We start from the raw sequence: 13,616 nt of genomic DNA, 5'->3' as shown, positions 1-13,616 counted from the left end.
CCCCAGGTTGGAGATGGAAAATGGCTGAGGGGAAGAATAATTTCAGCAAAATACTTATTGTAGGGTGACTTCCAAACTAACTCTCAAATGGCAAAGGGCTCAAGGCAATGCGTTCATTGTTTTCAATTTTATTCTATGCTGAAGACTAAAATTTATTCTCTACAATTTTTCAGCTGAAGAGTTAATATATGATTTGCCCTAAATTAGATCGGGAAATTGCTGATGTAAACTACTGCCAGTTAAACTAAATGTGAATGAATCTCCCTTTAAAAACGGGCATTTGTGATTCCCTGGGGCCATGGATGCTGGTCAAAACAGGAGTTGGATGCATCATCACAATCACGAGAAAAAGGGAGCTGGTGCCTCCAAACCTAAGTAGAAACCTGCCATACAGAACACATGTGGTACACAGAACACATCATTAACACCAAAAAAAATAACTGTGTAATATTAAAAATTTACTTATTTGTAAACATCAATGGTTATAGCAAAGAGAAGTAAGTCACAATCTTTTTTCTGAGCACCATATGAACTCGTATCTGGGACAATCTGGTCAGTTACTTCACATCATTTTACCATTACTAATAATCTGAATTTCAGTAGACACTGGGGAGTTTGTGTTATAACGCAATCTCTCGCATTATCCTTCAGTTCATTACTGAAACCAAGCTGACAAAATCATTGCATTTGAGAAGAATCACCTTGATTTTCACTCATTATTTTGTGTTCAAACATGCACTTTCACCATCTGGATAATCTCGCTTCAAAGATATTGGCTTAAGTAGAGGTTGATGGAGATGCACATATCGAGGGAAGCAGATGCCCAACATTGTTGGGACACCAAGTGCACCAAGCGGAGCGATGCTCTCCCCTCGCACCCACTGTGCTTGGGGCCAGGGTCTCAGCCAGCCTGAGGGTTAGCAGGCAGACGTGCTCAGGTTGGCTAGGGCTCGGAGGGAGACTATCTATACAATTAGGCAGCTCTGCTGACCATGGTCCCACGATTGGTGATGTGGAACAAAGAAAAGGACAATTAAGTCCATAACAAAAATACAGTAATTTTTTTGGTTTGATGTTTTTTTTTGTCTCCATTGGAGAAGATGCCCGTTGTTTGTCCGAAGGCCGTACACAGGACAGGACCCATCCCCTTGTTAATGCCTAGTAGGGCAAGGGGGGCAGATGCCCCAGGGTGGTGTCTGATGGGGTGGGAGAAATTGCACCTTTAAGGGACAAATTTGGAACACGTCAATCAAAGAAGTGGCTGCAGATGGTGAGAGTTTCTGCTTGAAGTCATTGCAATCATAAGAGCACAATCTTCCCATTTTGTGGAAAGAGACATCAAACAACGATCACACGAGAGAATCTGAGGAAGCAGAAATACCTGGCAGCACGGACAGCCATGCAGAGTGATGCGAGTACCCAATAGAATTACCAGCCAAGCAGGTATATTCCCCTGCATCCTCAAAAGTAACATTTCGCAAGTACAGAATTTCTATTTCCTTATCCGTTGTGTTAATACCAGCAGTCTACAAAAACAAAACACAAAGCAAACAGGATAGGAGAAAGTGAAGAGGAGAGGTATGGACCGAGGCAACCCGAGTTAAAGTCCCTGCACACCGCACACCTGAAAGCAGGTAGAAGCACATGTAAAAGTTTACACCCTGCTCCACATGATAGACATTCCTACCTCTACAACCAGCACAATGAGTCAAGAGTTCCCTTCACCAGGCCTTCACTCTCTCTGTCCCATTATTAGGCATGCAAAAGCAGATTTAAAAAGTGAGCTTGTGTAAAAAATTGGCCCACAATATGCTGGGATTGCTTCAGGTCAGGTCTAGAGATGCTTTCAGAAACGGGAGGGGTAAGCAGAAAGAGAAGGGAATATAACTTGGTTAGGCACAGCATTTGAGAGCACCCAATCGTTATCCGATCCAGTGGACAGGCCAGGAAGTAACAAAGAGAGGAAAGTTGGAGAAAATAGCGTGGAAAAGACGGAACACAATCCTCTTGTATTGCGGGAATTTTTTTTTCCCTTAGCAAAGGGCAGCAACAGGGATTTTCTTGATGCAAAGCAAGTGAAAAGGAAAGGTTACCAGAGATTGGTTGGCAGCCCACAGCAGTTTGAGTTCAGTAACATACAGGGGATTTTTTGAGCCCCATGTGGGGGTTCTGGGGGTGGGTGGAGGTTAGGGGTTGTACTCAGCCGTTCAAGGCCTGGGACAGAGGTCTGTGTTTACCTGGTTTCGGTTCGTTGACGTACAGCCAGTGCATCTTTTCGGCCACGCCAACGAAGTTGGTGGCCCTACACAGATATTCGCCCTCATCCTGCTTTGTCACATTGTAAAGAATGAGTTTAACGTTTGCTTCCGCGGTTTTACTTATCCACGACTGCAGGGATAGATCACACAGAACACATCAGTAGGTCAGGTCAGCCCCGCAGCAAGGTTGCAGCCAACAGAGCAGACATTCCCCACCGGAGACCTTGGGAGGGGGTGGAGAGGGAAGGGCTGAGATCCAGAGAGTTCTAATTCCCCACCCGTCTACTTGCTCCCCCACTAGGCCAAGATGGCTGCCGTGTACCCTCCTGTTAGCTGCCCAACACCCAGATATCTGGGCCAATGACCTCAACAGGATCTAAATCCCAGCACAGCACTTCTGGAATTGAAGATGTTAAATGAATATGGAATGAGAGTTGAGCACTGGTAACTGTGGCTGTGCAAACTGTGTTGCTGTAGGTTCACCAGTGTACTTGAGGGAAAGTGATGCTGTCCTTACATAGCCAATGAGAAGCTCCCACAGCTGCAGCATTGTGGTTGACTTCTGAGTGCCTCTGGATGTCTCTCAGATCAGGGGCAGCCAGGAATGGGAAATTAATATTGCTCAAGCTGACAATCTAATCCCATTTGTGAATAAATAAATAAAAATCGGAGGCATGAAATCCATCCAATTATCCTCTTTGCCCACTTACAGCGAACCCCTTCCTGCTTACGTCCCATCGACGTCTCCCGCTCACATACACACCAGGATTAATTTAAAGAGGCCACTTAACCTATCAAGCTACATATCTTAGGGAATGTGGGAGGGAATGGAGCACTTGGAAGAACCCCACATGGCACGGGGAGACGTCCACACCGACAGCTGAAGTCAGTGCAGTTGTGAAGCCACAGCTCCACTATCTGCACCAAGATGCCACCCCATCAACTGCCTCCTTCGTCCTACACAGCCCTGACTTCGTGAGGAAGTCTTCACTGAGGGATTTTAGTCCACCAACCTCCGATTCTTTATTACTACATAACACCAACCTTGTTAGCTCCTATTGTGAACTTGTTAACAATAAGAGACGTGCTCTGGATTTCCAGCATGGTAGAATCTCTGGAACTTATAACCTATATGTACATGTTGCCTTTCGCGTCTCTTTCTGGACATCCCAAGTATGTTATGGCTCATGATTCTCAACAATGAGCTCCAGGTGTGCGGAGGTCTCCACCATCCGTCGTCAAGGACACCCACCACCCTCACACCCCCAGGTTCAGGTACCATTATTACCCCTCAACCATCAGGCTCTTGCACCAAAGGGGATAACTTCGCCTGCCCCACAGTCTACGGACTCACTTTCAAGGACCCTTCTGCTCATGTTCTCGATATTTATTGCCTATTTATTATTATTATTATTTTTATCTTTTTTTCCCTTTTTGTATTTGCAGAGTTTGTTGTCTTTTGCATATTGATTGTTTGTCTTGTGTGTGGCTTATCATTGATTCTGTTGGGTTTCTTTGCACCTACTGTGAATGCCCACAAGAAAATGAATCTCAGGGTTGTATATGGTGACTCGTATGTACTTTGATAATAAATTTACTTTGAACTTTGAGAAGTAGGAAGAGCACCCGATGCCACAGAGCACCTTGTAGTGGCAGGGATCACTGTATGTCAACCGAAAACAAGCTGTTGTTCACAGTAAGAGCACTTCCGGCAGGCTTTGACCTGTGTGCACGGCTGCTGGGCTGATTCCCGAATAAGCTGCCCAATTTTGGAAGAGGCAATGCCTCTAGAATTTCCACATTATCTGGAGTGAAGCTGCACTAAACTCAGGAAACAGACTGATGTTATATTTTTACAGAACAAATTTTCTTTCACTGTATTCCTTTTGACGTCTCTTCAAGAGGAAGGCCTTTAGTTTCAGTGCAGTGGACCTTCATCCCTGGTAGTGGTGTTCAGACATCATTGTTTGATTGGGGTCTAATTGAAAATCCTCTCTGTGCTCACTGTGCACATTCCATGAATGTTCTGCCCATAAACCTCCCCCTACTTCCGTTGTGCTTCGTTCCCATTGTCCTTCCTGATCCCAGATTTAAATCGAACTTAGTTAAACAATAGAATGGCAGCAGTGAGTCTGCAGATGTAAGCACACTGCTGGGCCGCTCAGGCAAATGTGGACAAACTGAGGCTTAAAGTCTTTCCTGTGGCTTGTAGATGATCCCAGCCCCGCTGTCAACCCCTGCCCTTCAAGTCGGGCAAACTGTGAATCCCGGCGATAACTTTCAAGCACAAGAGATTCTGCAGGAGCTGGAAATCCAGAGCAGCACACGGCGTTCTGGAGCAGCTCAGGAGGGGAATAAGGGCATGGGCCCTTCATCATTCAATTTTCCAATCTGGTTTCTTCGATAACAGATGTATGGAACAAACAGTATGCAAGACACTGTCCCTCAGTACATGTAACATTGATAAACCAATTTCAATTTTCTCCTGTTCATTCCTCATAGGGGTGGGAATTTGCAAGCTCAGTTCCTGTCTGTACTGATTTGGTTGCAACCAGCAGCAGGGGGACCCACACTCAAATTAAAAGCCCCCCTCCACCCTCTGCTTGTTAAATCACTCATGTCATTGCAGAGACAGGGGCTGACACGGAGGGACATCAGCCCCTGGACCTTTGCTTCACCCCCCAGGACAATAGCTCATTAACACTCTGATAAGAACTTAAAATCAAAGCATTTGTTCACCAGACTGCATCTGCTAATAGGTTAGAGTGGGGAGGGAGCACAGCTCGCAGCTGCAGTCTACCGCATTGTCACAGGGGGCGAGTTAATCCTACTGAGGCCACAGTGAGGCTCTACTGGTGGCCGTGCTCGATTACTCCGACACCTGGCTACTTACCTTCAGCACCGTGACGTAGGGAGCCCCGTCTGGGCCCACTTTGCTGCCGTTTACTTCCACGTGTTTGAGCCACTGGATGTGCGGCTGCGCGTCACTGAAGACCTTGCAGTGGAACTCCACGTCACTGCCCACCACCACCGACTGGTTGGCGGGCAATCCCGCCTGGAGAATAGGCCGATGTGGCGACCGTTCTGAAAACAGAGTCAAAGCTGAGTTTATTGTCGTATGTACCAGTGCAACGGGAAGCTTACTTTCAGCAGAGTCACGGGCACATGGCATCAGATAAGAGGCATTTCCCAATAAAAACATGTTATTTCTGTTTTTGCATTACTATTTTAATTTATCTATTTAGCATATATACATATACCCACTGTGATTCGTTTTATTTATTCATTTTTCTATATTTTATGATGTATTGCATTATACTGCTGCGGCTAAGTTAACATATTTCACGGCATATGCCGGTGGTTTAAACTTCATTCTGAAAACATAAATTGTGCACAGTTGTTACAAGGAAGATCGCAGTTAGAAACAGAAAGAAAACCCAGAGCACTCCACAGGCGGGCATGCTCTGCTGGCACAGGAATGCATGGTGACACTTGCGGGCTGCCCTCAGCACATCCTTGAGTGTGTTGGTTGCTGACGCAAACCATGCATTTTACTGTGTATTTCGATGTGTACACAGAAACATAGAAAACCTACAGCACAATACAGGCCCTTTGGCCCACAAAGCTGTGCCAAACATGTCCTTACCTTAGAGCTACCTAGGCTTACCCATTGCCCTCCATTTTTCAGAGCTCCATGTATCCATCCAGGAGTCTCTTAGACCCTATCGTATCCGCCTCCACCACTGTCACCGGCAGTCCATTCCACGCACTCACCACTCTGCGTAAAAAACTTACCCCTGACACATCCTCTGTACCTACTTCCAAACACCTTAGAACTGTGCCCTCTCATGCTAGTCATTTCAGCCCTGGGAAAAAGCCTCTGACTATCCACATGATCAATGCCTCTCATTATCTTGTACATCATTATCAGGTCACCTCTCATCACTCCAAAGAGAAAAGGCCGAGTTCACTCAACCTATTCTCATGAGGCATGCTCCCCATTCCAGGCAACATCCTTGTAAATCTCCTCTGCACCCTTTCTATGGATTCCACATCCTTCCTGTAGTGAGGCGACCAGAACTGAGCACAGTACTCCAAGTGGGGTCTGACCAGGGTCCTATACAGCTGCAACATTACCTCTCGGCTCCTAAACTCAATCCCACGATTGCTGAAGGCCAATACACCGTATGTCTTCTAAACCACAGACTCAACCTGCATAGCATCTTTGAGTGTCCTATGGACTTGGACACTAAGATCCCTCTGATCCTCCACAATGCCAAGAGTCTTGCCATTAATGCTATATCCTACCATCATATTTCACCTACCAAACTGAACCCCCTCACACTTATCTGGGTTGAACATCTGCCGCTTCTCAGCCCTATCAATGTCCCACTGTAACCTCTGACAGCCCTCCACACTATCCACAACACCCCCAACCTTTGTGTCATCAGCAAATGTACTAACCCATCCCTCCACTTCCTCACCCAGGTCATTTATAAATATCACAAAGAGCAGGGGTCCCTGAACAGATCCCTGAGGCACACCACTGGTCACCGGCCTCCATGTAGAATATGACCCATTTAAAACCACTCTTTGCCTTCTGTGGGCAAGCCAGGTCTGGATCCACAAAGCAATGTCCCCTTGGAACCCATGCCTCCTTACTTTCTCAATAAGCCTTGCATGGGGTACCTTATCAAATGCCTTGCTGAAATCCATATACACTACATCTACTGTGCTATCTTCATCAATGTGTTTAGTCACATCCTCAAAAAATTCAATCAGGCTCGTAAGGCATAACCTGCCTTTGACAAAGCCATGCTGACTATTCCTGATCATATTACGCTTCTCCAAATGTTCATAAATCCTGCTTCTCAGGATCTTCTCCATCATCTTACCAACCACTGAAGTAAGACTCACTGGTCTATAATTTCCTGGGCTATCCCTACTCTCTTTCTTGAAAAGGGAACAACATCCGCAACCCTCCAATCCTTTGGAATCTCTCCTGTCCTCATTGATGATGTAAAGATCATCGCCAGAGCCTCAGCAATCTCCTGTCTAGCTTCCCACAGTAGCCTGGGGTACATCCCGTCCAGTTCTGGTGACTTATCCAACTTAATGCTTTCCAAAAGTTCCAGCATATCCTTTTCCTTAATATCTACATGCTCAAGCTTTTCAGTCCGCTGTAAGTCATCCCTACAATCGCCAAGATCCTTTTCTGTAGTGAATACTGAAGCAAAGTATTCATTAAGTATCTCTGCTATCTCCTCCCGTTCCATATACACTTTTCCACTGTCACACTTGATTGGTCCTATTCTCTCACGTCTTATCCTCTTGCTCTTCACATATTTGTAGAATGTCTTGGGGTTTTCCTTAATCCTGTCTGCTAAAGCCTTCTCATGGCCCCTTCTGGCTCTCCTAATTTCATTCTTAAGCTCCTTCCTGCTAGTCTTATAATCTTTTTGATCTCTATCATTGCCTGGTTTTTTGAACCTTTTGTAAGCTCTCCTTTTCTTCTTGACTAGATTTCCAACAGATTTTGGACACCATGGTTCCTGTACCCTACCTTCCTTTCCCTGTCTCATTGGAATGTACCTATGCAGAACCCCATGCAAATATCCCTTGAACATTTGCCATATTTCTTCCATACATTTCCCTGAGAACATCTGTTTCCAATTTATGCTTCCAAGTTTCTTCCTGATAGCATCATATTTCCCCTTACTACAGTTAAATATTTCCCAAACTCGTCTGTTCCTATCCCTCTCCAATGCTATGGTAAAGGAGATAGAAAAATATCTATGGAAAAGGATGATAAATAAACTTGGATCTTGGAGGTTAATCCAAAGAAACTGATGCAACACTTGTTTTATTTAGAAAATAAAATTAAATGATTTATTCATCTGGTGGACAAAGGACTATCAGCACTTGGGAGTGATTCTGAAAGAAGGACCAGTTGAATAACCAGAGACTTGGGGGTGGAGGGTGGGGTTGCTGAGTCCAACATACAGTTATCTCACGGCATGAGCTAGGAGCAGACGACATGGCTTTATCACAGGCTGACAGGCCGAGCTCACCCTGTCTGGTCACTGGTTAATGTCGTGTTCAGAGCTCAACCCCAGAGAAAAGCAACTGCAGATCAACCCCAGGAGAACGAAGTTCTGGTGCACAGGAGTCACAAGGGAGTACAGACGCTAGAATCTCCAGCGAAAATCGAGCTGCTGGAGCTCAGCCAGTCACAGTCGTGGACTCCTGGACTTGATGCACATCCCCCCAGCACTCTGACACGTGGCATTCTGGGCTAATAAATGAGCCACGTACATACACGTTGGAGGAACTCAGCGGGTCGGGCAGCATCCGTGGAAACGAGCAGTCAACGTTTCGGGCCGAGACCCTTCGTATAGGGCCCCTGCCCCCTCCCTTTTCAGTCCTGACGAAGGGTCTCGGCCCGAAACGTTGACTGCTCGTTTCCACGGATGCTGCCCGACCCGCTGAGTTCCTCCAGCGTGTTGTACGTGTTGCTTTGACCGCAACATCTGCAGTGCACCTTGTGTTTAAATGAGCCACGTGCCGAGCCATCAGGACTTTTAAGCAACTGGATACTGGATTTTCGAAGATTTACCGCATAGTTCAGGTGCAACAACTTAAATCTGTCAGAGGGTCTTGGACCCACACTTCAACACACCCACTACCAACGGCTCATGCTGTGATCCCAACCTGTATTTGCCTGCTCATGGCTCTCTTACCAAGGACATCCAGCTGGTAAGTGTGGCTGATGCTGCCATACTTGTTTTCCACCACGCAGGTGTAATTGCCACGGTCTGAGGGGACCACGCTCTCCATCACTAAACTCCACTGCTGATGCCGTAGCTAGAGAATGCAATCAGACAGAACAGAAAGCACGTTATTCCAGAGCCCACTCTGAGTTTAGTAGGCATGAGGATTCTTTACGAACGAATGACATTTATCGATTGGCTGAGCAGACACAAAGTCGAAGTAAATATACAAACGTATTATCAAAGTGCGCACTGTATTCTGTACATAACCATATACTATCTCGAGATTACTTACCTTGCAGCTATTTACTGAAAAATAAAGAAGTACAATAGAATTTATTTAAAACTATACATAAATAATACCATAAATAGGAGCAGAATTAGGCCATTCAGCCCATTGAGTCTGCTCCATCGTGGCTGATTTATTATCCCTCACAACTCCATTCACCTGCCTTCTCCACGTAATTTTTGATGCCCTGACTAACCAAGAACTTATAAACCTCTGCATTAAATACACCCGATGACTTGGCCACCACAGTTGTCTGTGGCAATGAATTCCACAGATTCACTGCCCTCCGGCTAAAGAAATTCCTTCTCATCTCTTTTCTAAATAGGCACTCTTCTGTTTTGAGGCTGTCTCCTCTGGGCTTTGAGTCCCCCACTATAGGAAACATCTTCCCCACATTCATTCTATCTAGGCCTTTCAATATTCAATAGGTTTCAATGCGATCACCCCTTATTCTCCAGTGAGTACAGGCCAAACACTCCTCATACATTAACCCTATCATTCTCAAAATCATTCTGGTGATCCTTTTCTGGACCTCTCTAATCCCAGCACATCTTTTCTCAGATCAGGGGCCCAAAACTGCTCACATCATGCCTGGCTGCTGCTGCTGGGCCCTGACAGGTCACCCCAACCACCAGCGGTATCCAAAGGAGAAGACTTGTTGCTGAGGGGAATGGCCACCAGGAACCCTGCACTGACTGCTTACTCCCCTTACTTCTCCTGGTGGTCGCCCATCTACCGACTGAAGTCTGCACTCTGGGTGTGGCCACCTCAGTTAAAGAGTCTCATCTATAAGGCTTTCAGCCTCCCAGATGATCCCGAGTGCATCCAGCTCCAGTTCCGGTTCCTTGGCCTTGTCAGTCAGGAGCTGAAATTGGGTGCATTTCCTGCAGACGAGGTCATCAGGGAGACTAATAGGTACCGTGAAATCCCACACCTCACAGGAGAAGCATTCTGCAGCCTGAACTACCACCCTGCCTACACTTGTGATACCTCCAACTTCTCAAGCTGAAGTTCTAGCCTGTGTCTGTTCTTGCCTGAGCTTGTTGAGCCAAAGCCTGACCACTCTAACAGTGGCCATTCTGCTTAAAACTCACTTCTTTTTATTGGCCCACGCCAGGTTACTATTCATCCAAGCAATCTCCTGTCTCTCAAGACAAATCCTGGCAGGCCCTGCTCGCTTTTTAAAACTAGGCGCGTAAGGTCCACAAGGAACTGTCTCCAACTTATTCCACGATCTCCTGCTCTGCAGACAGGTCCCAGCAGGTTCCGCTCACTTTTTAAAGCTGGCACATAAAGACCAGAAAATGTTGTCAAAAATATATTTATTTATTTAGAGATAGGGCACAGTAACAGACCCTTCTGATCCAATCAGCCTGCGCTGTCCAGTCACAGCCATGTGACTAATTAACCTACTAAGCCATACGTTTTTTGGGACATGGGAGGAAACCGGAGCACCTGGAGGAAACTCATGCAGTCACGGGGAGAACGTACAAACTCTTTGTGGACAGCGGTGGAAATGAACCCGGGTCACTGGTGTTGTAACAGCATTACACTAACTGCTATGCTACCGTGGCAACCTGCATCAGTACCATGCTGTCCCACACAACCGATGTGTAAAAGAAGACAAACTGTGCAAAGGAAGAAATAGATAACACTGAGAAATGAGTTGTAGTCTACTTTGATGTGAGCCTTTAGGCTGTGTAATCAGTTCAGAGTTGCGGTGAATGAAACCGTCCACACTGGTTCAGTAGCCTGCCGGCTGTCGGGTAATAAACGTTCCTGAATGTGCTAGCGTGGATGACAAGAGGATGACTGCTCTTAAGCCACTTCTGAGCCTTCTGGAGATGGGAGAGCGGTTCACGTGGGCAGATCAAACGTCGTAATGACTGTCGGTGCCTAAGACACCCTGTCAATCTAAAAGTACCCTCAGGTAGGCCACTAACAGCAAAATGCTGGCAAGGATCTGTGCAAGCTTGTTGGGTTTCCTTCTCATTTTCACTGTCCCTTGAGGGAGGGAGCCCTCAAGTAATTCAAAGCCACTGTTAGGGCTAGCTGACCAGCTAAAAACCTAAAGACTTGCATATAATGCAAGAATCATTTTCTCCTCTGCAAAAACGGTAGCCGCTAACCAGCAAATAAATATTTCTTTTCTGGGGATTTATAAGGCAGTAACAGTGGACATATCCTGCCCAGACGGTCTGCATGAGGATCTAGTTTGGCTGCTACCTCTAGCACAAAACTGCACTAGTCATTGTGGCTGGTTCACAGGAGGTTTGGTAAAGAAATGGCTAAAAACAACATTGCACTGAAACTTCAGGGAGTTCTGGAGACGTGGGGGCTTAAGTACTTTGGGTTTGCGGACTGGAGTAAGCCTCACTCTGCACACAGTCGCTGATACTGAAAGTCAGCAGGGGGGGGGGGGGGTTAGGTGTGGGGAGTATTCACTGTCCAGTGACCACACTCACTTTGATAAACACAGCAAGTCACCTCGCTCTTTCTGGTCTAACTGTGCACAGTATTACACAGCAGTTCCACTCGCTTTCGAGCTCGTTTATTTGATTACCAGCCGGTCACAAGCCAGCGACTCTGTGGGGATGTGGCCTGTTCAATGCCCACTACACTTACCTAGCCCAGTGGCGTGAAACTTCCACCTTCAGTCGCAGGCAGGGGCCGCCTGGGTGAGAGAATAGGTGAGCGGTTGACGCTCAGAGAAACACACTGCAGCAACAGTTTCGGGAGAGGAAGGGAATAAATGAAAGATCTTGTAACTGTTGCTTGGAAGGAGAAGGACGAACAGAAAGTAAAACATTTAGACCCTTCTGCTGCAGCTAACAAGACAATTGCTGGCTTCCTCGGTTAGTAGAGGATTAAAACAAGCCTTGCATTCATGTGGATAAGCATGCAGTGTCACATGGGCTTTAGAGGATTAGAAAATATTGCAGATTCCTAAAAGGATTTGAGAGCTTCTTTAAAGTAGGATTTTGGACCAAACGCTAACTTGTCACTTTTGGTTTATGTCTAATTCCGAGTCGGAGGCAACAGGTTTAGCAAAATGTAACAAAACTGAACAGCATTTCAAATGGTCAAACACATGCTCATAGATGTTGAGTATGTTTACAGCTGTCATCAATAGCAACTTGTTAGAGGCTTTAAACTGCTCGTTTTTGTCAAGAGCAGTTTGTTTCGGCTTGTCCTCTATTAACAGTGGGCAGACAGTCAATCCCATGGTGTGTCCCATCTCCCAGCAGCTGAAGGGCTGGGGAGAACTTTCTGGAGGACTCAACTTAATCCAGCTTCTGGGAGAAAAGGCCAGACAAGATCTGATGGACCCATTGCCCAGCCAGCCTCATCTCCCAGGCTGGTGTCCATAGACAATGGGATTCCCTCCAACGTGTGACTCCCCCACCTCTTTATGGCCTGCACAAGACTAGAGGACGGCTTCTGAAGGCTCGTCGCCATCATAGCTGAGCTGGCTTCCCTTACACCAACGGAATGCATGGATGGGTCTACTTGCAAAATGTTTAATGATGATTGATACCGGGTTGGTGGGTGCACTGGTTGGCATGGTAACCTAGCGGATAATGTAATGCTATTACATCACCAGCGATCAGGGTTCAACTCACACCGCTGGAGTTGAACCCCGATCAAGGGATTTGCAAGGAGTTTGTATGTTCTCCCCTGACTGTGTGAGTGACTGCCGGGCCATTCTAAAGACGTATGGGTGAGTGACTGCCGGGCCATTCTAAAGACGTATGGGTGAGTCAGACGTTGATGCCGGAAGCATGGTGACACATCATTGGATTGTGCTGGTCGTTGATGTAAACAATACATTTCACTGTAAGTATCAATGTTTCAATGTACCTGTAACAAATAAAAGTAATTTCTACTCACACTTGAATGCCTCCTCCACAGTAATATCGGGTCCAAAAACAGCCTTTGCTTTGAAAGTTCTGCTCTTACAAGGGAGGTCTTTACTGTTAAGCTGTCTGTATTTCAGTTAGCAGCTCTGTAAGAGCAGTCTGTTCTGGTTATTGTTGAAGATAAGATAATTGTTGTAGAGGCGGAAAGATGGGTGAGTAAGTTTGCGGATGACACGAAGAATGAAGGAGTTGTGGATGGAGCTGCAGGTTGTCGAAGGTTACTAGAGGATATAGACAGGCTACAGAGTTGGGCAGAAAAATGGCAGATGGAGTTCAATCCAGACAAGTGTGAGGTGATGCATTTTGGAAGGACAAACCAGAAGACTGAGTACAGGATTAATGGTCAGTTACTTAAGAGTGTGGATGAACAAAGGGACCT

At 46.2% G+C, this 13,616-nt stretch overlaps 1 protein-coding gene across 9 annotated transcripts in view; it reads right to left on the bottom strand.

The window, feature by feature from the left end:
• Nucleotides 1–13,616, bottom strand: part of LOC140726206 (fibroblast growth factor receptor 3-like) — a 271,549-nt gene that overhangs the window by 22,827 nt on the left and 235,106 nt on the right. For 7 of the 9 annotated variants that reach the window (XM_073042271.1, XM_073042272.1, XM_073042270.1 and 4 more), the window contains 3 exons: nt 8,999–9,122; nt 5,152–5,342; nt 2,238–2,388 (listed from right to left, as the gene is read on the bottom strand). In XM_073042271.1, the coding sequence (XP_072898372.1) occupies nt 2,238–2,388; nt 5,152–5,342; nt 8,999–9,122 (466 nt within the window). Of the gene's footprint in view, nt 1–1,381; nt 1,527–2,237; nt 2,389–5,151; nt 5,343–8,998; nt 9,123–13,616 lie in introns of all 9 variants that reach the window. The other 2 variants (XM_073042268.1, XM_073042269.1) reach the window with 1 other exon arrangement.

This window comes from Hemitrygon akajei, chromosome 4 (assembly GCF_048418815.1).
Source record: "Hemitrygon akajei chromosome 4, sHemAka1.3, whole genome shotgun sequence".
NCBI classification, from domain to species: Eukaryota; Metazoa; Chordata; class Chondrichthyes; order Myliobatiformes; family Dasyatidae; genus Hemitrygon; species Hemitrygon akajei.
Note: the sequence above shows the minus strand (reverse complement) of the source record. Positions and strands in the feature narration are given on the sequence as shown.